We start from the raw sequence: 24,096 nt of genomic DNA on the forward strand, positions 1-24,096 counted from the left end.
GGGGGCTCTGGTGCACCGGTATACATACATATTTGTTTAAATGTTTTGATTTGATACCAATGGTTTCGCGTTGGTAGATGGGATACAATGGGATATAATGGGATGCAATGGAATCGGAGAGCAGGGTAAATTGTTATGAAGAATTGGAATAGGTGGGACTTTTACGATGATACCATGGATTATAATGACGAAGTGGGAATGGGATGGAATTACCTGAATGAGATACCTGGAATGAAGACATGAAGAGTTGGATAGAATAGAATGGAATAGAACCGAATCATTTCTCCTAAGTACTTGTTTTGTTTACGAGTGAGTCTTTCAGATCAGAATTGTGTCTAAGTAAGTGAAGAGGGTTAGGATTGGAATGAGTGTTGAAGTGGAGATTAGGGTTAAGATTGAAGTGAATGTTATAGTTGATATTATAGTTAGATTAAGGCTGTATTCAAGGCTGGATTTAAGTTTAAAGTTAAGATTGGAGTTAAAGCGGAGATGTTCAATTACTTGGGAGATGGGATGAGGATAGGGATGGGGATGGGGATATAGATGAGAATATGAGAATATGAGAATATGAGAATATGAGAATATGAGAATATAAGATATAGAAATCTAGTATATAGAATAAGAATATAGAATATATAAGAGTTACTAAACTTACTTACTATATTCTATAAATTTTATAATAAAATCCCTGTAAAAATAGTGTTTTTTTTTATATAAATTATAAAAGTTAATAACTTCTTTAATTTAAAGAATTTCATTTTCAAATGTTTAAAATAAGTAATTAATATTATTCTTTATTAAAAAAAATGTATGTTTTATTTTTAATTATTTTTGTTTATAAATTATATAAATTTGAAATTGAAAAATTTAAATTTTTTTTAATTTATAATACTTTTTCTATACAAAATAAGCAATTTTTTTTACAAAATTTATAATTCTTATCTTTAATAACTTATAACTTTATAAATAAAATATTTAAAAATAAACTAGTTTCTTATATAACGTAACTTGACTAGAAGTGGGTCATGTCATGATATGGGTCAAAATCACCCCCTCATTTCTTTATTTTACACATTTATTCAACACACAATGGATCGAAAGTCATTAAATCGTAATGAATCAAAAGATAATATTCAAAAGGCTATAAAAAGTCTAAAAAATAAACAATTTATTTCAATTCGAAGTACTGCTATTTATTTTAAGATTCCGAAGTCAACCTTGATAAATTGAATGGCTGGATGACAATCACGCTCTCAATCTCACAAATTCTTTCAAAAACTTTCCAATATGGAAAAGAAGATTCTAGTACGATGGATCTTACAATTGATAACTACTGGATATCCTGCAACTCCTAGGTTGTTGAAAGAAATGGTTCAAGAAATTCTAAATCAATGTATCATTTTTACATCATTATTTACCCCTCTATCCTTTTAATCAAATTATATAGATCAATAATGAATTTATAGGTTTTAAGATCAATATCCCAAACTTAAAGGAACCTATTCTTATAAATTGGAATTTGTAAGGCATAAAGAAGCCATATTTGAAACAATTTCAGCATGGTTTTCAATATTTCAAGCACGAATCGAAGAACGATATTATAAACTTAAGAATATATATAACATAGATGAGATAGGATATACAGTTGGAGAAACAGAATCAACACATATAATCGTAAATTCTACTCTCAAATCGAATTGGAAGGTTACAGCAGGAAAGTAAGAGTGGATAACTATATTGGAATGTATGAATGTAAATAAAGGCTTTTTACCCTCTATGATCATTTTCAAGGCTTAGAATACTAACATTATATGGATTCTAACTAACACTTCTTCAAACTGGTATTTCTTAACAAGCAATAATGGGTGGACTTCTAATAGTTATGGCTTTGAATGGATATATAAGGTTTTTGAGCCAAAATCTCGAAAAATATTAGGAGATTAGCCTCGATTATTGATTATGGATAATCATTCTAGTTATATTACAGGAAGTTTGATTGCTTTTTATATTGAGAAGGAGATTGATCTTCTTATTCTATCACCTCATTGCTCGCATTTACTTCAGCTATTGGATGTTGGAATGTATGGACTGATAAAGCAATATCATGTTTAAAAGATTAATCAATATTCTTGAGCAGAAATATAACAAATACAATAATCTGATTGGATACAGCTTTTTCAAAAAATAAGAGAAAAAGGTCTTATTTGTTAAAATATCAAAAGCAAATAAAAAGGAGCAAATTTGAATCCATTTAGTCTTCATCAAGTTCTAAATAATCTTTCAACCTTGTTTCTACCATTACCTTCTACTCCAAATACACTAGCAAATCCAGAAGATCTAGATCTCTCTTTACTTAATAGCTCTCCCCCGAATGATATTGAGCTGCGACAAGCAAATAAGGTATTCAATTCAGCTTTATCCGCTAATAATCTGCCTACTTCTCCAGTACAGAGATATATAAAGCGAATAACTCATTAGATTGAAAGCTTAAATGCTGAAAATGCTATTCTTCGAAAGGAACTTCAAGAATATAAAAAGTTACTTGAAACACAAAAAAAATGAAAAAATGGAAAGAGAATAAAATTAAAAGGTGAATTTGTATTTAGTATTGAAGAAATATTGAAAATTATCAAAGAGACTGAACAGATACCCTTACCAAAATAACGACATAGTAGACCATCCAAGTATCAAATTGATTAGGTAGAAGAGGAGATGGAAGAGAAAGAGGATAGTGATAATTCAATTGGATCAATAATAGTTGTAGATTACCCTATAGCATGTAGGACAAGGTCAAATAGGAAAATATGATTTTTATGATCCATATCATGACATGACCCACTTCTAGTCAAGTTACGTTATATATAATTAAATTAATTTTAAATCTATTTTGAATTCTTTTAATTATTTTATATAAAGTTTTAATAAAAAATTGAAGTCTTAAAAGCTGAAAAATCAATGGTTTTAGTGGGGAAATCGAAATCTGTGTGGTGAGGAGGTTCCAGAACTCTTATAATGAGTTATGGTTATAGGTTATGAATTATTGATTTTTGTAATACGAAAATGGTTCGGGATTGGGCATTGTTAGAGGCTAGATAGGAAATCTAGATCTAGGAATTTAGGAGTCTGGGAATCTAGTAGGTGTATTGTGGATGTGAGATGTGGGATGAGGAAAGGGAGAAAATGGTGGTGGATGGGATAGGATATGGATAGGGATATAGATAGAATAGCAATAGAGATAGAGAATAAAAGATAAAGAATAGGCACGGGATGTATAGGATATGAATAGGATAGGGATATGAGATGTGAGATATGGGATGTGAATGAGGAGGGTGGGGGATGAATGTAGAATGTGAAATGGGGATTGGGATATGAACTGAGGAATGGATGTAGGATGTGAAATTTAAGTATACACAATGATTTATGAGTTTTGAATTATAGGTTATTGATTATTTTGAGGCGAGATAGTTTGTCTTGTGTTGGAGGCTGGAAGGGGATGGGGGGAGGTTTGTGTGTAGATAGGTGCGGGGTTTGGATTAGGTGGGGGGAGGAGGGGATGAGGGGTGAGGGGGGAAAGATGGCGAGAGAAAGATGGCGAGAGAAAGGGGGGTAGGAATAAGGCTGTGGGATGAAGTTTGTGGACTATGAATAATAAAAAATAGATAGGAGATAAGTTTTGTAGATGAAGTTTGTGGATGCTAGATATCAAATGGTAAATGGTGAATGCTGGATTCTGGATAGGGGGTAAGGGATAGGAGATGGAGTTTGTGGGTGTAGAGAGCAGTGAATAGGAGAGCGAATAGGATATGAAAAGGGAGTGAACGAGAAGTTGAAGGTGAGAAGGTAAGGGAGTACAGATGGGGCGATTCGCTCTAATGGAATATATTGAGAAATAGATGGATACGAGAAGTGGAGTTTAACGTTTGCTTGTCGATAAATATCATACTTATTAGATGCGTAGTTAGTTTTCTTAGTCGACCTAGACTGGATAATCAAAATAGAGTGCGAGGCAGCTGGGAAGGAATGTTGCGCTGTCTCTTGATATTCTATCTTATGGCCTTGCTTTTTTGGGGGGGGGGGGGTGGGTTAGGTAGGTAGGGAGGTAGGGTTTTCATACTTTTTAGTTCTTAGTTGTTAGGTGTCTGTTCTTGTCAGCAACTCGACGTATATTGTTGAATATAACAATATATTTGATCACGATGGTGTATTAAGAATTTATCTCATCTCATCTCATCCTCCGACCATCAAAGTTCAAGTGAGCAAGTATATTCGGTAGGTATTATTCCAAAGATGTACCTACCTCTAATATCGAACCTCAGATTCAATATGCGTCCGCACTTGCATCTGATCAGGGGAGAGAGATTCCATCTTTATATAAGCAAACGTATAATTAGGAGTTTATAGGGGAGTGGTTTGGGAGTGAGAGAGGACGTTTGTATATTTGGAGATTGAATGGATATGAGATAAGATGAAAAGAGAGGAGGATGGGCATCGAAGAAATGGAGGTAGAGAGTACATGAGTAAATATCCCAACTAGAAAATTCTCAGCAACATCAATCTCACAGGAGTACTTCTATTAATTGCTATTTGATCACGCTAGATTTAGGGCTGGAAACTTTTCAATACTTCAAAGGGCGAAGACAAAACAATTGTGTGAAATCTGCATTCCTTCTGAAAACGAAGAAATTCAAGAAAAGATATGCATGCGTGTGGCTGATGTTGGAAGTGGGTAGAAGGGAAGATGATAAGAATGGATGGGAAGGGTTGATTTGGGTTGGTTGGTTGGTTGGTTGCTTGTTGCTAGTTATTGTTGTCGTTTGAGGGTACCGGCTATTTATTCGGAAGTTCTGATGGCAACGATGCTGATATATCATCTCATAATGATTTTGGAAGAATGAAGAATGAATAGATATACAACATTACTAGAAAACTATAATCGCCATCCTATCTTGATTATTGAAACTTCCACGTTTTGGAGCAGACATTCAAATCTGTCTTGTCTTGTCTTCAGAACAAACACCATGAAACCGGTTCTCCGACTGGTTGTCTAAAATGCTTGGAGAGGAGATTGTTTAGAGAAGGAGAAACTATATATCTCTTGGTACGTATGCATGGGATAGAGGTTTCAGGACGAGGTGTACTCGAATGAGAAAGTTCATGCCGCCAGGTGGTGGTGGTGGTGAATGAGTAGTATAGATATAGATCTATTGGCGTAAAAGATGAGTGAATATCCGAGTCGGAGGAGTTGCGAGGGAAAAAGGAGGTTTCGAGGAAGAAACGAAGGAGGAAATGGTAGATTGAGATATACTCTCTCTTGAATTCAGATCGTGATGGTGGTTGTATGATATTTCTGTTAATTTCTTACTTTTTATAAGAAAGAAGAAAATATCTCCGGTGTTTTGTTATTAAATGAAGTGTGTTTAAGGATTGGAACTGTACATACATTGTAGTTGGATAAAGAGCTTGAGGAGAATAAGGGGGGTTCGTCTACTGTACTCGAGTAAATCTTCGGTTCGAAGTATCTGACCTGGGAATTAGAAATAGAATCATTTATCGCTTAGCGCACCACTCTCCCTTTCTCCTGCTTCCGGAATTACAGCCATAGAATGAATACGGAAGAGAATCTTACCACACTCGCAGATGTGTATCAAATGAACTTTATTAATCGGGAAGTCAGGATTTGCGTTAGAAAGCATTGTAATAAGTTATCTTGATCTCAAGCATCGTAGAATGAGTCGAGAAATGTAAAGCGGTCTTTCTATTTTGCAAGACAAAGCTCGGGCTGAAAGGGGCGAGGTACAACAAAACACCTACACACACTAAGAGAAACCAAGAGATATGAATAGAGATAGAAGAAAGTGAATATCAAAAGCAAAAGGAAACGATGAACTATATAAAGGTAGACTTTTAGCCAAGATTTCAACATAACTAAAGCTCAAAGCTGGAATCCTACAGCAACTGAATGTTTTTGAAGAACAGAGAAAGTAGTGCCTAGAAATCTACAATTCTGAGGACAATTTTGGAAGATTGTTCATAAGGTTTGAAGTCGTACAATTTTGAGGAATGAGGGATGCCAATGTTTGACTCGTATGGCTGATCTGGGGAAGCCCTGGAGTTGGAGAAAATATGGTGAGTTGTTATCATTTCATCTGGATTCATGAAAGTTATTGCTCTCATGTACTCGTGAGTTAAACACACAGCGAAAATCGACTCCTCGCTTACATTTGAAATTCGAAATACCGTCAATAAAAACCAGATGCATACTTTTGTTGTTTAAACTTGATTAGATACTTAGACTATGTATGTCACTTCAAGATTTGTTCAAAGAGCAAGTTCTCGGTGTCAAGGGTAAATTAGAGCCTTGGTGTGTTCGAAGGCATATTTCTTGTGTGTCTTGAGAAGATCGAAGGTGGCAAGAGGGAGGATGATTATATATGTAGGAGGAGGATATGGAAGCAAGGTTATGTATGGTGTAGAGTGGAGTTGAGAGAGAGAGTGAGTCAAGGAGCGGAAGTAAGAGTGAATTACGAGAAAATGAGACTGAGATGTTAAGGAGATGAGAAGGTGCGAATAAGGACGGGAAGGATGGGTGAATTGATATCTACATTGCGTGGTGAGAGGAAATTCAAGAACAAAAAAAAAAGGGATGAGAAAATTATGTTATTCACTCGGTGCTGGATAAGCGTTTTGAGAAATCCAAGATTTAAGAGTGCAGCTGATGCATTGTACATTTATCAGCTATCTCCTCAGAAGTAATCACAACTCAACAAAGGGAGAGATCGAGGTATGTGGAAAGTTTGAATCTTCTCAAACGAATCTTGATTCGGAGGAAAACCGGATGGCGAAATTAGAGGATGGGTCGGGTGTTCATTTTCGTTGCTCGCATTACGCTTAAATCTCGTCTCAAAATAGCTATCCAGGAGATCGACAACGACAAAATTATTGTCGTCGATTTTCTGAAATAATTAAAATGATAACAACTAGCGACAAATTTTTCACACGCGCACATCCAAACTTCGACGTAGAGATAACTCGCATTCAGAAGTCATGAGTGGGTGTTTGCTGGCTTTGCACAAATAACTAAGTATTGAGATCCGATACCACAACGCCACCTAGATCTTCGAAGGATCCATGCTTCTAGCTTTGTGGGAGGAAAAAAAGAGAGAGACGAGGAGCTCCTTATATAAGAAGGTAATAGGCATAGAAATAAGTGGAGATATGGGATATGAAAGGGGGGGGAGGGGGGGAATAGGAGTAACTCGGGAAGAAAGATGAAGAATTGGTGAACGTTCAATTGGAAGAGACGTCAATTGAACCCCTCATTCACTGCTGGACTGGGCTTTATGGATAGAGGTGCGATGTATTGAAGTAACCTCTAGAGTTTGGAACTTTATTATATAAGAGACGTCCCAGGCGAGATATCGACCCATATCAGAGGAACAAAGGAAAACCCTCCCAGGGTTGTGGCCAGAAACTGCCAATTGGCTCCTGCAGATATGGATTCTTTTGAAGAGAAAAGAAGAAGGAAAATGAAGGCATTCGGGATGAATTGTGTTAGGAAACCATGACGGAGTATGAGTGTTGTCTTTGCTCTTATTACTATCACTACACACCTTGTAGACTCACATATCAGGTGCTGGAAAATATCGTGTAGCAACACTACGAGATCGACACGAATTAGAAGAGTCCAGATAGAATGGACCCGATGAAATCAAATTGACTGGAACATCTCCACAACCTTGAAACCTTTGATAAAGAGAGATCACTTGTCCTGATTGTATACTCAGGTAACCAGATTATTCAGCGATTTTAAAAATCAAAATCAGAGATTTCATGAGTGTTGGAAAGGGGGAGAAGGAGAGCATAAGCGGGGTTGTTGATAGGAAGTGAATCAATTCTGACATGATTAGATACATGGGAAAGGACTGACTAGAAGCCTGCTTCTAGTTTCCTCAATCTTGATATTGGTAGGGAATTCTATTCCGCGATTCAGTGAATGCATTTTCACACAGCAAGCACTAGCTTCACAAGTATGAGTACCTACCATGAAAATCTGCCCCGTGAAATTTACAACCCCTTGAGCGATGATTTCGGTGCTAGCATTCCATGTCAGCGAAGTGAAGCGTCTTCTGAAGGGACGAGAATTGGTGTACTATTGGGTTTGAAATGTATAGACGGGCTGTTTAAGAGGTCTGAGTTCCGGAGTTTTGAATTCTGCAAATGTTGTAGCTCATCCTACATGAAGTGAGCGTTTCTCTTGAATTACGATCTAAGGAAGCAATTCCGCTGGAAATCTCTGTAAAAAATTATAGATATTTTAGGGTAAAGATCCGAGAGTAATAGTAACAATCCAAGAAGTTTTCATCCTTGATTATAGGCTTGTTGCTATCGGGAATGAGAATGATGACTCTGGTTCTAACAGTGCAAAAATCTCATCATAAACCAACGAAATGTGCCTAGTACTGGAGACAATGTCCCTAGTTTCTGATTGAAAATAGTCTCAGTCTAAAGTCTTTGTAGAGATGACCATCTCTTCCCCTGGCACAACGAATCTCTCCTTCGAAGACATGACCTGAATGGATGAGAAATCACTGAGCTGTTATTAAATAGATACTTATTTGTGAACTATAGCGAGCGTAATCCACCGCTTGGTGGAAGCAGAGTACACAACATTCGCAAATTCATCTGCAATACATATAGGAGATTGCTGGTTAATCACATATCCTCGACATCCAAATCATTACACTATCGACTCCGCCTTTTCGCTTTCACAATTTCCCCAAAATTCTCCTGATGACAGTAATTCAGTGCTCTCGTTCTCGCCCCGTCTTTTGAAAGCCCGATATCATTCTCCAACTGCCTATCCAACATCCCTCAAGCTCCAATTATTTGCAGAACAATGAAATCTTGCACTCCATCAATAATTGCAATTTCACCAGACCATTTACAAATACTTTGCACCCATTTGACAGCGCTCAATAATCCCGGACGAGATTTATGAAGTAGCGATATTAAATAGAGAGGAAAAAGCAAGGCAAAGCAGCCTTTCTTGTGATCAACCCAGAACTCCCACTCCCAACCATCAAATATCCCGCCATCCCTCTAATTTCCACAATTCGAATAACGTATTCCAGCAACCATAGATTATCACCCATTTTCTAGCCGGAACGTCCCCAGAACTATCTGCTCATGATTTACACCATCATCTTAACGAAAACTACAGATACCCGAGTTTACATTTTTGATACAATCTATACCTAGCAAGCTCCTAACGGTGACGTAAATCAAGAACCAAGATAGCAACAGCTACATGAAACTCTTCGAAGCACACTCGTGCTGACAGCCAATGTTGTAACATTGTCAAGCTAGTACGCGTACACGGCATGGAGATCAATCGTTGTCACTCGAAGATGATAGCGTAATGCTGTCTTAAGGCCGAAGAGAGCGCAACGAATTAACTACTGGCATTTCCTGGCCTATAGTATGGTAGGACAAGAGTTCTTCTACGGAAGCAAGTGAGTGAGAAAGCACCAGCCGGCATATTTGGACTTAGATGTGTGGATTTTCGCATTTGGGATTGGTCTGGGCAAGTAATCATCACTGTTCCTATAGAAAAAGTAGTCACAAGTTAGGGACTGCTGGAAAAATGTGCCTTTTTGAATTTTCCATTGGTTCTCCTCCAAGATATTTCATCAGCTAAACATCATATGCATCTATACCTCCCTAAAATCAAATTCCCACGTGCGCCTTTCTTAGTATTCGCAAAGCTAAAATCCGTAACCTAATTGCATTCGCTGAAACTTGCGTATCATAGATATCATCATTGTAAAAAGCCCTTGAGTAGAGTGGGTATATTTGCCGCAAGCGCTGAAATGCAATAACTTATTCATCCTTGACAATTAGTCCGTCCGGAATACTGGTTCTTTGAGCGAACTCACTGTTGAGGTTAGTGACGTTAACGAATTAGCAAGAGACATAGTGAAACTCACGTCCAACTTCCATCATATACTTTTCGTACACCCGACTCTCCATATGCTTCTGCCAATGCAGCATCGATAATGGTAGCTGTAACACCTGTACCACAACTGCTGACGATAGGCTTTGTCGGATCAATACCCTTGCTCTCAAATATCTTCCTCAATTGGTCCGCGGGTAACAAAGTCTTGGTAGTTGGATCCAATAGTTCTCCCATGGGCAAACTGATACTACCCTTCATATGACCACTGGTCAAACCTTCTCTGGGCTCGGGGTCCATTCCGGTCCACCTTCCATAACTTCTCGCATCCAATATTTGTACACCTTCCGCTCCTTCTTTACCAGTATCTTTGATAATTTCACTAACCTCCTCGAAATCGGCAACTTTACTTTCATCCAGTTGTGGAATCGGATATGCGCAAGTATCAACATCCCAGAATTCCCCACTTTCAGTTGGATATCCCCCTTCCACCCACAATTTGAAATTATTCAAAACATGTACACTTGGATGCCCGAAAACCTTTAATGTCCATCCTACTCTCGGCGCGCTGAATAAACCTTGCTCGTGAGAATCGTATACAACAACTATATCATCTCTGCGGATTCCCAGCGCGCTCATAGCAGATGCGAATGTTTTCGCATCAGGAAGCATATGAGGATAAGGAGAACGTTTGTCGCATACCTTATCGAGATCGAAGAAACGACTAGAGGGAATTCGCTTTTCGCGAAAGGTTTGGAGACCATTGAGAGGAGACGTAGGGAGGAACCATGTTGAGCAGAGGGCGACGGTGCGGGGAGATGTCGAGATCTTGGAGGGGGGATTCTTTTTAAGAGCTTCGGATAATTCGGAGGGAGTGACGAGGTACGATGAGAATGATCGATGGGAAGTCATGGTGATGTATCTAGAAAATGTAGAAGTGAGAGGTTGTCGTGAGAAAGAGCTCAAAGTTGGAGCTCTTCGATAGAGCATAGATGCTGCCATTATGGCAGATATGATGTTATCGCAGACTAATAAGAATTTACCATTAACTTGAGCAAGCTTTAACAAATTTTGATTCGAAGCTGGAGTTTGGAGATGCGCCGAGTATTTGAATCTTAGATCTGAACAATGAGTTCTCAAATTCGTAACAAAGATTGGAATATATGTGTGTTGGAATCTTCCTTGGTTTGTAGTTGTTTTGGTTGTTGGAGATTTCTTGTGGTGTAACCTTATCAACCGCCCAGAAGCTTATCAGAGCTTCAAAAGTCTTAGCACGTGACATGACCGCTTGTCGTTGCTCCCCCGCATTATTTGTTGATTTGAATCAATTGAGTTATCGCATCGCGTCCACGGCCTTCAACGTTCACAACGTTTGAAGTTGCTTTTATACTAATACTCGAGCTCCAAAAAATAGTCGCGGAAACCAGCGCCAAAGACTAAGAAAATGAAAGTAAAGATCAGAACATGGAACGCGGTTGCAACTTGGAGGTGGGATCTTGACGAAGACGACGTCTGTGGTATTTGCCAGGCACATTTCGATGGGACATGTCCTACTTGCAAATACCCCGGAGACGATTGCAGTTTGCGTATGCCACTTCGACATCTTATGCTTGCGTGGCGCAACTAATCAGCCAAAATAGTATCAGGGAAATGCGGGCATAATTTCCATATGGTCAGTGACGGATTCCATTGATTGACGGAACCGATGTTGACGAAGAATCAGCATTGTATAGTAGAATGGATCAAACAAGATTCGTCTAAAGGGCAGTGTCCTATGTGCAGACAGAGTAAGATTCTTTTACGATTGACGAGACTATCGCAGAATGCTGATTGATTATGCAGAATTCGAATGGACCGACAATACAACTGCGCCGGAGCCAGTACAACCTTCATGATCAAATAGTTGCTCATAGAAAGGCGCGAGCACACGGCGTTTGAGATCCTACCATCGAGGTTAAGGAGTTGTCTTATTTCATATGGCGTTGTTACAGGGAGGAAGGCAGCAAGTTGGGCAGGCGTTGGACGATTGTTGATACCCTCGGCTTATGTACAAGAATGTATGATTGTTTTTGTCACAACTTGTGAAGGGCTACATCGACACCGAATGAAAAATTGGCACATAGAATATAATCGAATAATAGCAAACTTTGTTTTCGTCATACTTCCATGGATTAGTTGCTCGACTTTCCAGTATCACCCAGCACAATTTTGCAACACTTCCCTCTTTTTACTCGGATAACTACTCCAACTTACCATCTTATCACGCCGTCATCACGAGTCTAGATTTAAAGCTCAATAAAAATAGGAACAAAACCACTTGGAGGCTAATGCCGGTTGCCTCCATGCTTTTTCGATTTCGAAAGCTTCTTCAGTTGAGCGGACTGTGATAGATCCGTGATGCTTTATCTTAATGGCATTCTAACTTATTCCATTCCAGCAGACAAGCTCTTTCTCCAATCAACATCTCTCTGATAGTTACTCACACCTTTTCAAATGGCAATAGGGGACAACATTGTTGCCCTGAGCAAGAAGAGTGCTGAAACCAAATTGTTTTAGCGGCGGTGATACCAGTTATTAACTGAATATAATATCTACGACACCATGAATTGTCACATACGACCATAGACTGAGGAGAATTGGGCATCCCGTCCGCTCTGCCATACACAAGCCTCAGATCGGCAGATTAGTAGTTGGGTGGGTGACCACCAGCGAATCCCTGCTGTTGTATGTTTTCTTTTTTTTTCTTTCTTTCTTGGCGTCCTCTTTCTAAATTGTTCAATCAATAAACGGCGCTTTCTAGTTTCTAAATTGGTGGAAGAAGTTTATGTTGTGCTCCTTTGCATTCCTTTTTGTGAGAGTTCACATTCGGTTGCATCTCAACAGCTTGGGTACTGGGTAAAAGTAAAAGTGTTGAGCTTCTTCTCTCCTGCGGTCATATGGAATGCCGGTTTTTGCGTAAGCTGTGTTCATGATACCTCTGGCTCTATTTTGCCCTGTTTTTTTCCTCTCTCTTGATTTTCCAATTTTCTTCCTTATTATTCCGAGTCTCGCAACTTGCTCCCTCTACAATGAAGCAAGCCAAAATGCCGCGAGCAATGGTTTTTAATCCTAAGCCATAAGACTCCTTCTTGCCATGCTTTGGTATTGGGCTCCAGAAAGCCTCGTGTAAGGGTGTGCAAACCAGGCCCAAAATCCAAGCACATTTACACACCCCGTTGTATGCTTTTCACACCATGATTTTGGATTTCGAGGTATACTGAATTCTGTAGCTAAGGCTAGACATCAACGTCTTTTCTGCTGCTAGTTATCGATCACTAGTAGGTGATTTGATTAGCAATTACCCCATGCTCACCACAGTATGTAGAGTTTCGTATATTCCTACACAACCACATCCAAAATGATAACCAATTATGTCCTTCAATTGAGGCAGGATTGGTCTTCATGATTTACCCTTGCAGTGAGAATGTGGGGTAGCTCTTGCAGCAATGTCTTGGTGGTCTCGTTCAGTAAGAGACATGCATGTAAGTTCTAAGGACATATAGTATGATGATCTCCTTCATCGATTCTAATTTATCCTATGCGCTCCCATTTAACCAGTGATATGTGCAGATCCAATACACACCTACATGCAGCATGATTGTATAAGCAAGTGTTTTTCTTCAACATCATGATTCTATACATGATCACAAAACCTCATTCCGTAGAATTCCTCAGATGTTGAAAATTTTGAATTTCTTCCACAAGTTATCATGCACTATTCATCCTTTCACTTTGTTTCTTCTCTGATATGTCTAGGTCCTTGGAATGTGCTGTCCGCTCCAACCTACCAACATCATCGTGAACCTCACAATGAGGCCTTTGCTTCAAGAGACTACTTTTATGTTGGTGGTGAATATGTCACTACCTCGACCAATAATACATTGTTTGTTAACCAGATGTATGTGGAACATCTCGTTCCAAGTCGAATTGAACAACCTTATCCAATTGTATTTATTCATGGTCAAAGCATGACTGGTACCGTGAGTGCCCTGTCTTCAGACTCAGAAATCACATGCGCACGCACTAAATCGCGAACTGAAATAGAACTGGCTCAACAAACCCGATGGATCACCAGGGTGGGCAACCTATTTCTTATCCCATGGATATGAAGTATACATTCTGGACCAACCGGCGAGAGGAAGAAGCGCGTGGAATCCAAATGGTAATGCAACATTGGCGACTTATACTGCGGAGAGAACAATGCAGAGATTCACGGCGACGGAGAGATATAACTTGTGGCCTCAAGCGGCGTTGCATACTCAGTGGCCTGGTGTATGTTGCCTTTCCTTGTACTGCCCTTCATGAGAAATCTAACTCCGAGCCTTCGAGCAAGTGAAACCACTAACCAAACTCTTCGAGCCAAATAGAATGGCTCAATAGGAGACCCCATCTTCGACGCTTTCTATGCCTCTACAGTTCAATTCCAATCCGACACGATAGTTCAAGAAATCAACACGCAAAAAGCGGGGGCGGCACTCCTCAATCGTATAGGTCCCGCAGTCCTACTGAGTCACTCGCAGGGTGGTCTTATGCCCTGGGTCATCGCAGATAAAGTTCCGAAATTGGTGAAAGCTATCGTAGCAATCGAACCAACTGGTCCTCCATTCCAAGACGTACTTTTCCCCCCAACAACCCCGGAAGGTTTTACCAGAAAATATGGAATTACAGATATTCCATTGCAGTACGAACCGGAATTCGAGATTGGAGAGGTATTAGAAAAAATTCTCGTCACGAACCAAGAAGCTGGAGATCACGAGTTAAAAGAATGCTGGTTACAAAGAGAACCAGCGAGACAGCTCAAACATCTGAAGGGCATTAAAGTCCTAGTGGAATCTGCAGAAGCGAGTTTTCATAGGGTTTATGACGGATGTACGGTGGAATATCTGAAGCAAGCGGGTGTGGAGGTGCAGTGGATGAAGTTGGGTGATGAGAAGGATCCTCGAGTGGCTGATGTACATGGGAATGGCCATATGCAGTTTATGGAGTTGAATAGTGATATTATCGCGGGCGTGTTGGATGATTGGATAAGAGAAGCTGTTGGGGGGAATTAGAGAGTTTCGGGAAGTATTAAGTCTATATAACTCCGGTACACCATCGAAATTGAAGTCTGAAGGACATAGATCAGGAAAGGTGTCTCGATATCCCCGCAAACCATCATTGTTCGATTTCTGCAAGGCGAGGAAACTTTTGAATGCTGAATAGCATGATATTATCCTCCCCCCCCCCCCCCTCAGCAATAAGACTTCTGAGGTCAGTGTTACAATACATATCCTCTCATCTTTTACAAAAAGAGAATAAATTTCCTCATCAGAAATCTCATATAGCTTGGTTTCTATATCTACCCCAACCCCACATCACTAGCCTAGCCACACCCACTTACATATCACGCGAATCATAATCATAGTGAGATGAGCTCCATACCATATACGTACCTTGGCACCAGCTTATGTAGGTATCTAGCGCAACTTTATTGAGGTAGTCTTGGACGATCTCATCCAAGACTGCAAGTTTTGCTTTCGCACAATTGTTGAGGGGTTTGAAGTTGGCGATGAATGATATGATATGAGATGGGAAAGTTCTTGTTATTGAATTTCAAGGAGGAGGAGAAGGAGAAGGAGGAGGAGAAAGAGAAAGGGAAGGAGAATGGGAAGCGAGGGAATTCTAAATTTAAATTTAAGAAAAATAGAAGTATGAGCTGTATGTGATACTTTCTTATAACTTTGTTGGATTGGAGAAAGATCTCGTTTTCACCTACCTACCCAGTAACTATCGAGTTTTTCCCAGAGCCGGATTTTCTAAATAGAATTGTATTCAATCATAACAATCTCCTTGACGAGGAGCTTGGTTGTCACAATTCCCCACATTTTGGTTCTGATTTGACGTCGTTGGAAAAGTTAATTGACGTGTGGTGTGATATCTTGGAATTGGGATTGGAATTTAGATTATTGAAGAAATTGGTGATGTATGTATATGGAGAGTATTGATAGGTAATTGGGTAGGAGTTTGGAGTTTGAGGGGTGGGTTTGATGGGATTCATTGAGATGAGAATTTGAGATAGGATGTAGAGTTTGTTTGGGTGACGAATTTCGTTCTCTCATGGTATGTGTATTGATTTTTTAATTCCCCTTTATGATCAAACTAGAACATAAATTATTTCTCTACGATCGTGTGGGGAGAGTTCAAGTTCTTGGAATTGGTAGGTATGCAATTCTTACGATATTTGCCGAGAATCTCGGTAGGTAGGGTAGCGTAGGATCTCGGGTTTTAACTCAACTTCAAGACTTTATTAGAAATAATGTTCTCAGGTGCGAAGACTAAGCTTGGGGGGGGTTGATTGGTTTAGTTTGGTTGAGCTGGAGATTACGTTTTGAGTTGCTAGGTTTTAGGAATGGGAGATATAGGTCTTTACTCCCTATCATTGTGGATTATTCTCATGATTGACCCATGATGATGATGACGATGATAACATATTCCTATATTTGTGTAATTGATCATGAGTCAGCCTCATCCATTGAAAGCTTGCATATTGTCAGGAGTCAGTACTATTGAAGACGACGTGAATGTGAAATTACTATTCCCATGTTCTAGCAACAACCTTTGTGCTATCTCCAGCTACTGAAGCTTGTATTTATTGGCGAGAACAGTCGACTATACCATTGTGAGTTCAAGCTCCATGATGTGAATCAATACTTTCACGGCCCTCTTCACAGAAATAACGTCCAAGTCGCTGACCATCACTTTCGAACTACGATGCACGTGTATTGTACTCGACATCGCATTGATGCTTTGAACAAAAAATCAATGTGATGTATGACGCATACGATCCGTGGAAATGGTAGAACCTTGGCAACTCTACTCCCTTTCTCCGGTGTAAGTCAACTACCCCACTTTCCGACCACCCCCTCTTTTCGACCACCTCAAAAACCACACCGCTTTGAGTAATTATAAAATTTATACTTTGAATAACTCAACAATGCTTTAATCAATTGATTTGAAATTTTGATATTATTATAATTGTGATATGAAGAATAGATATACCGAAGAAGATATCGCAGAGGCTCTTAGAGCGATTACAAATGGAGCAAGCATACGAAGAGCTAGCTTGGATTATGGTGTTCCACGTACCACACTTCACGATCGAATATATGGTGGAGTTTCGCATCAAAAAGGCGCCCAAATACTTCAAAAGTTATCTCCAATTCAGGAGAATCGACTAGCAGAATGGATATTAGTACAGGAAGCTCTTGGTACTAGCCCTACACATCGTCAAATCAGAGAGATGGCAGAGCACCTCCTTATTGTACGAGGGGAGGATCCCTCACTTGGAAAGAAATGGATACATAGCTTTTTTCGAAGGCATCCTAATATTGGAACTAAGAAGCAACATCAAATCGATTCTGCACGAGTTTCAGGTGCTACATCTGATATTATTAAGAAGTGGTTCCGGAACCTCGCAATCCCTGAAATCAAGGCTATTAAGCCGGCCAACAGATAGAATATGGATGAAGCAGGTATAATGGAGGGTCAGGGTCTTAACGGACTAGTAGTAGGAAGCACTGATCGAAGATTTATTCAAAAAAAGCAACCTGGATCTCGAATTTGGACCTCTTTTATAGAATGCATTTCAGCCAATGGAAAAAGCATTACTCCCCTTGTAATATATAAGGGAAAATCAGTTCAACAACAATGGTTTCCAACAGATTTGACTCTATTCAAGGGTTGGAACTTTACCGCTACAGAAAATGGATGGACTACAGATGCTACAGCTTTAGAATGGCTGAAAAAGATCTATATCCCTCAAACTACCCCTATTCAGCCGGAAAATTCAAGACTCCTCATTTTGGACGGACACGGAAGCCATGAAACTACAGCATTTATGTTAGAATGCTTTAATAACAACGTATATCTCTTACTTCTCCCACCACATACGTCACACGTACTACAACCACTCGATTTATCTGTGTTCTCACCCCTAAAAAGTGCATATCGAATCGAACTTAATAAATTAAGTCTATTATCCGATTCCTCACCAATTGGAAAGCGCAATTTCCTTTCTTGCTATCAGAAGGCTAGAATAGAAGGTTTAACTATTCAAAATATCAAGTCTGGGTGGCAAGCTAGTGGTCTTTGGCCCAAAAATATGGCTAAACCTCTTATGAGTCGACTTTTGCTTGAAAATAGCAATAGAGAGGTTTTATCACTTAATCCTGAATCTGATGATGATCCTATTCTTCAATGGAATATATATTCATCGTTTATTCAATGGAAAACCCCTCAAAAAGGAGCCGATATCAGAAAATATAGAGATATAATGATTCAAGAGAAGGAGATCGATTTGCCAACACGAAGATTACTATTTCGCAAGATTATAAAAGGATTCGATGCTAAGGATTATGAACTCTTAGAGGCAGAGAATAAGATTAGAAAGCTAGAATATCAATTAGATGAAGCATTACCTAGAAAAAGGCGAAAGGTTGTGGTATCTCCAAATTCGAAGTTCGCAGGGATTAGAGCTATAAGGCGTACACAAATTGAAGCTGGAGATCGTGAAGATGAGGTAGATGATAGCTCTAGTGCTATAGAAAGTGATTCTACAGGCGATTTCATTGAAGTTCAATAGTTATTGAGTTATTAAAGTTTTAAGTGTAGATAATATGAATTTTTTAGGTGGTCGGAAACAGGGGGTGGTCGGAAAGTGGGGTAGTTGACTTAGCGGGAAGAATTCTCCGAACTGGTGTATTTCTTACTTTGTAAACTGTTTTAGTAGAGTTTCTCCGTGAATTTGACTTTTACTACTTGTCTGAGGATCATTTCTATCTCCTGATCCTGATGAAAGACTCCCTGTGAAGTCGAATACTTTGTATATTTATCATTTCATCTCGATTAGATGTTTTATGTGAGTTGACATAATATCTAGCGATGGAAATCCTCACCCTTCCCCTTTGCCCCGGTAGAACATGAAGAGTTCCCCTCATCGAGAACTTATACTTTGAATCGGTTTAGCAGGTAAGCGTCTTCTTTAAAGTTTATGCCTTGCTGCACGTCATTCGAGACCATGAAGTATTTAAATTATATTTCGTACCTGCATGCCCTATATTTAGAAAGATTTGCCACTTTTATATTACCAGAAGCAACTTTCGAATGGTCTATTTTCGATTCAGCAAGAGGATTGGTCTAGAACAGGAAACGATTTTTGGATAGTATAAACTTTGCTAGTGCCATACTTCGGTCTATAAGAAGAAGGAGTCTTAAGGATTAAGAAAACTGGATTTTATCATGATGAATTTGGCTATTAATATGCCAATCATACCTCTTAGGGCTCTGGAATCCATTTAATCATACAATATATGCCTGTTCAGGCCAGCACCTTCTTCTGACTGTTTCTTTTTTGTTGGTGGAAATGGCTATTGGGCGAGTTCCTCTCGATATCTAGGTACTGTCAAATCTCTGTAGAAAGCATCGAGATCAATCAGATCGTTGATGGTTTTCCTCAGAGTCAACTGATTCTCTAAGCTTTTGCACAAGAGCATCAATGCAACGCAGTGTGAAAGTTGCTCACCCGATTTTATGTCAATAACGATTGATTATCGACAACTAGCTCTTCGTATCCTCTATTTTAGAATAAGGGACATCGTATATATATATATTTAGTATCCTAGCTTATGAAAAGCAAAGCTTGTTCCGAAGTTTGACGGAAGGTTCCATGTAAGAGGAAAAATCGGTGATAATATTTAGATTCGTTTTACCACCAATTAGTGAAGCATCTAGTATACCTAGTTAATACGAACCCTAAGTCTAGAACGGCAGAGCTGTCTCTGAGCCTCGGGAGACCAGGGAAGAAGCTAGCCTGAATAGGCATATTTTGTACAATAATGTCGGCTTTCATGCCCTTAAGGGTATGTTCTGGCTCAATGGTAGTCTAGTCTATTATGACAAATTTCTATTTTCTGCGACAAACAATCAGCAACCTAGTACTCGGCAACATACTATTAATATCTACAGACTTCCCCTCTATGTTAGGGGAAGAACTTATAGGTTCGTCGGTGCTCAAGCAAAGCACCAATGTTCATTCCGTATCACTATCACTCAAGTCTAGAATCTTCCGGAGCTTCTCCTCCTCTATCACTTGAATAAACTTCACAGCTACTTTGTTCCAGCCCGATCAAACTTGTCTGAACTTGCCAATAATGAAGCCTCCTCGGGCTCTCCGAAAGTTCTGTTGCTTGTCCGAAGTATACGCTTTTGGTAATGACTGTCATAATTGGTATCCTCAGCAAGAGGTACATCTTTTTGAGAAGTGAAACCTGTAGGTTGATACCACTTCAAACTTTGAACATAATATTACTGCATGAAATTTGGATGATACAGCAAAATGTTTTTTATTATAATGGACCTGACTACCAATATGCCAGCCATACCCCTTAGGGCTCTGGCATCAATCTTATCCTACATTGTATGCCTATTCAGGCTAGCACCTTCTTCTGATATCCTCACCATCACCACTTTGGTGAGTATTCGTTGTATAACTGACAATATTGCATGGCGAACCAAGCACTTCATCAACTTTACTTAAATGTATCTTGATTAAGAGAAATATCACTTAGTACGAATCCAATAATGGTCTTCTAACTGTCGATTCATGCAGGGTACTACTGATTTATCTGTTACGTATTTTGAAAACATTCTCTAGGCTGCGCAACGGGTACCCGCGGGGCGGATAATGGCCTCGACAGATAATCTGTGGATAATCCATCTATGGAGTGGATAATTCAAAAATCTGAATGAGTAACCTACAGGACAGGTATAAATTATCTACAGATATTCATCTACCTATACATTATATAATTATTTATAATCTTTTATAATATTAGTATAATTTTATAATTAATATAAAAATTAATATAAAATCACTTTTGGGCTGGAAAATAATTTGGAAATAGCTTTATATTTTAAGCGAAAAAAACAGATATATTCATATAATCCATAAATTATTTGTAGATAACCTATATATTTATGAATAATCTATTTATTTATAAGTAAATAGATTATTTACAAATAATCTATAAATTATCTATACAAAGCAAGTAATTTTAAAGTTTCAATAAATAATTTGCAGAGTGGATAGAATCTCTAATGGATAACCTGTAAAGCAGATTATCTACAGATAATTTATGGGTACAGATAATTTGTGCGCAGCCTAACATTCTCTGGGACGGATTGATACCGTTTTTTTTTTTTAAATTCGCCCAAGGCTAGCAAGGATGCTTAATTTTAGGGTCAATTAGCTCCCCTCTAAAGGTAGTAAAACGCCTCAAAATAGAAGAATTCAACTGGATTTCTAGGCATTTGACGAATAATCAGCAACTCTAATAATTTCCGTAACCCTAACCTACAATGAGCTTATATTATCAATCCTTGCTAGTTTTGGGCGAATTTTTCAAAAGAATACGGTACAGAAGAAGGTGCTAGCCTGAATAGGCATATAATGTATGATAAGATTGATGCCAGAGCCCTAAGGGGTATGACTGGTCCAATGATAACCATGTCCATTAACAATAAAATCCGTTTTTCTGGTACCACACCAGTTCAGTACCCAGGTTGTCAATTGCATTGAGCAGTGTAGAAACTTTTATACAGTATGTTGCATATCTCAATAATACACTTTTGATCAATGGAACTATTCTACTTTGGCTTCTCTATAAGCGAAACTTGAATATATTCCGAGCGCTCTGACTATCTGCGGTTGCATATGTTCAATATTTGTTCCTGAGCTAGCTTATTTAAAGTGGTCGATGAGGAGAACATCATGAACGTGAAAAAGATTATATACACCTTCTTTGTGCCCTTAGAGATCTATATCTTGTTATTGTGTTCACCTTGATCCACCCAGGTATATGTTCTGCAGGTTCGGTTTTAAAAGAGAGCTGTATTGTGTCTCTTGAAGATACTTTCAGCGATTCGTTCTTAAGTTATTTTTGTAATACTTGACCTTTGACGGAAGAGACCTTAAACAATTCCTCTAGCTCTTGTAATAGTATATGCTTTTTGAGAATTGAGCGACTGTTGCATATCTTAGAAACATGCTTTCAGTCAACAAGATCATTCTTAACCCAAAGTCTAGTTAATCCTCTATCAGCAGTCTGATTACCTCCTCTCTATGGGTCAGCTGATAAAATATTCGCAGGGATTTACCTTTGGAGAGGAAATCCCCACAAAGTCATTCGAATGGGGTCAATTGCGCGCCAATGAGGCACTAGACCTTGATTTCTCCGTCATGTGGGGTGAAGAAGTCACCCAATTCTGTGTTATGTTGCACTTCTACATCCAGATCATGCAATTACCACGTGGAAACTCCACGAGGAAAGTATTTTGAAGAGTTACCACGCGAATTTATACGTAATCCAAGCAGAGGCTATATATATAGGCACATTTTGTTGCAAATCTGAGCATTCAACTGCCACAAAGAGATCATGAATCATCCAATAAGAAATAATTGGTCGTTGCAACGTGGCGGATCTAACAGATTCTTCTAGATTGTTTTCTTTAGATAGAAGCATTTGAACGAATAAGAACGAATAGAAAATTCATCCAGGCTACTGTTGCACTTCTATTCCGCACGCGGGATGGTAGTACGAAAGCTCGCTCGATTAGCTCCTACAGTTTAGCGCCTATAGTTTAGCGAAGACCTCGTGATACATGACTTTGTTGCAAGTCTGCATTCAGGGCATCATGGTCATTGCACGTTCAGATTCAGGGAACAACTTTTCTTGTGGGGTTGAAAACGTGGTAGGTATGTGCGCTATACATTCACACTAAGGATCTCAGGGGAAGACTAAGATATTTATCTTTATTACACATCTGAGTTCAGGGTAATCGGATTCATTGCGGTGAGTTGACGGAAATTTCCTGTGATATTCGTTTTGTTGCGGATCTGAATTCAGGGCACAGGATTTTCCGGAGCATTATGGTGATATAGTCCCTGAAAATCTCGTGTGCCCTTGATACAGACCTGCAACGTACAGAAAATCTGAAACAACTATTGGTTACTTCGCGGTGATAGCTCAGGAACATTCGCGTGCCCTGAAGTGAGACGTGCAACAAAACCATCTTCCAGCTAGTTGAACTATAGGGCTGTCGGTAAACCATCGGAGTCCTTGCGAAGATCAGATGATATCTGTTTCTTGCAGGTCTGAATCTCGGGACGGGCCGACAGTTGTGGGATCATCTCAATCGTCTAATAAGCGTTTACAAGATACCAAGATATTGACTTCTGTGTAGATCTGCAACTCGGTTCTTCTAGTTTAAAACTCAAGCATCCGAATTTCAAACGGCCAGACCCTATACAAATGCTACAGGATAGGAAGCTACAGGTACTTCGATTTCCGAGCTCGAAGATCTAGATTGGTCAATAGTGTAACAAAACACTGTTATGTTATATATCATCGAGAGCCATTCTACGTTCCGGTTTCATGCACGAAGAACATTCGTTACACGCCAAATATTTCGAATACGGTAAATGATGAACAAAACTTGTGCTCCGGAAGTATGAGCCGATATCGATTGTGATAGGTATTAGTACTTAGCTCAATCAGATTCAGTAAATCATAAGACCCCTATTGATTTTGTCAAACCCTCAGCTTAAAATTTCCCCGATTCTCTGAGGTGATTTCGAGATTTGAAAGTATTTCATCTTCTGTGTGGTTGATCTCGTCTAATGTAGTCTAGTCTAGTATAGTATTAGTCCTCCGATTACCTATGTAGGTAGGTTGTTGATTTCACGATTATATTAAGCGAATTTGTGCTTGGCGAGGTCGGAGAGCAAATTAATAGGTGCGGCTGTGTGAGTCTCTTGGCTAATATTTCCTTCATCTTCGTGAATGATTACAGATTGAAAGTGTATTACTTTCCACTAATCTAGGCTGCAATTGATTGATCACACAATCATAGGCGAGAGAGCGTCAGCAGCGCTTTTGTTCGGAACGTCTACAGATTTTCTTTTTTGTTGACATCTACGTACAGGGAGAGACATCATCTCTCGAGCTACCGCTATTTATCATTAACACAACTCAAAGAGTGCCTTTTTTTGTAGTTTAAAACAAACATCC

At 39.1% G+C, this 24,096-nt stretch overlaps 6 protein-coding genes across 6 annotated transcripts; 5 read left to right on the plus strand and 1 right to left on the minus strand.

The window, feature by feature from the left end:
• Positions 1-9,635: 9,635 nt before the first annotated feature.
• On the minus strand, positions 9,636-10,954 carry EAF01_000478 (uncharacterized protein; the record flags this gene model as incomplete). The annotated part of the gene is made up of 2 exons (XM_038908728.1): positions 9,636-9,934; positions 9,987-10,954. 2 exons carry the CDS (start codon positions 10,952-10,954, stop codon positions 9,880-9,882), a joined length of 1,023 nt encoding a protein of 340 aa, XP_038775634.1. The 3' UTR covers positions 9,636-9,879.
• Positions 10,955-11,396: 442 nt separating this feature from the next.
• EAF01_000479 (uncharacterized protein) lies at positions 11,397-11,847 on the plus strand (the record flags this gene model as incomplete). The annotated part of the gene is made up of 4 exons (XM_038908729.1): positions 11,397-11,538; positions 11,593-11,624; positions 11,676-11,739; positions 11,795-11,847. The coding sequence occupies 4 exons, from the start codon at positions 11,397-11,399 to the stop codon at positions 11,845-11,847; spliced, it is 291 nt and encodes a 96-aa protein (XP_038775635.1).
• A 1,854-nt stretch (positions 11,848-13,701) lies between these two features.
• Positions 13,702-15,042, plus strand: EAF01_000480 (uncharacterized protein; the record flags this gene model as incomplete). Its single annotated transcript, XM_038908730.1, has 3 exons — positions 13,702-13,971; positions 14,036-14,263; positions 14,359-15,042. 3 exons carry the CDS (start codon positions 13,702-13,704, stop codon positions 15,040-15,042), a joined length of 1,182 nt encoding a protein of 393 aa, XP_038775636.1.
• Positions 15,043-17,012: 1,970 nt separating this feature from the next.
• Positions 17,013-17,486, plus strand: EAF01_000481 (uncharacterized protein; the record flags this gene model as incomplete). The annotated part of the gene is made up of 1 exon (XM_038908731.1): positions 17,013-17,486. One exon carries the CDS (start codon positions 17,013-17,015, stop codon positions 17,484-17,486), a length of 474 nt encoding a protein of 157 aa, XP_038775637.1.
• Positions 17,487-17,489: 3 nt separating this feature from the next.
• Positions 17,490-18,611, plus strand: EAF01_000482 (uncharacterized protein; the record flags this gene model as incomplete). Its single annotated transcript, XM_038908732.1, has 1 exon — positions 17,490-18,611. The coding sequence occupies one exon, from the start codon at positions 17,490-17,492 to the stop codon at positions 18,609-18,611; it is 1,122 nt and encodes a 373-aa protein (XP_038775638.1).
• A 3,537-nt stretch (positions 18,612-22,148) lies between these two features.
• On the plus strand, positions 22,149-22,364 carry EAF01_000483 (uncharacterized protein; the record flags this gene model as incomplete). Its single annotated transcript, XM_038908733.1, has 1 exon — positions 22,149-22,364. One exon carries the CDS (start codon positions 22,149-22,151, stop codon positions 22,362-22,364), a length of 216 nt encoding a protein of 71 aa, XP_038775639.1.
• Between the last annotated feature and the right edge of the window lie 1,732 nt (positions 22,365-24,096).

This window comes from Botrytis porri, assembly GCF_014898465.1.
Source record: "Botrytis porri strain MUCL 3234 chromosome Unknown BPOR_001, whole genome shotgun sequence".
In the NCBI taxonomy this organism is placed as follows: Eukaryota; Fungi; Ascomycota; class Leotiomycetes; order Helotiales; family Sclerotiniaceae; genus Botrytis; species Botrytis porri.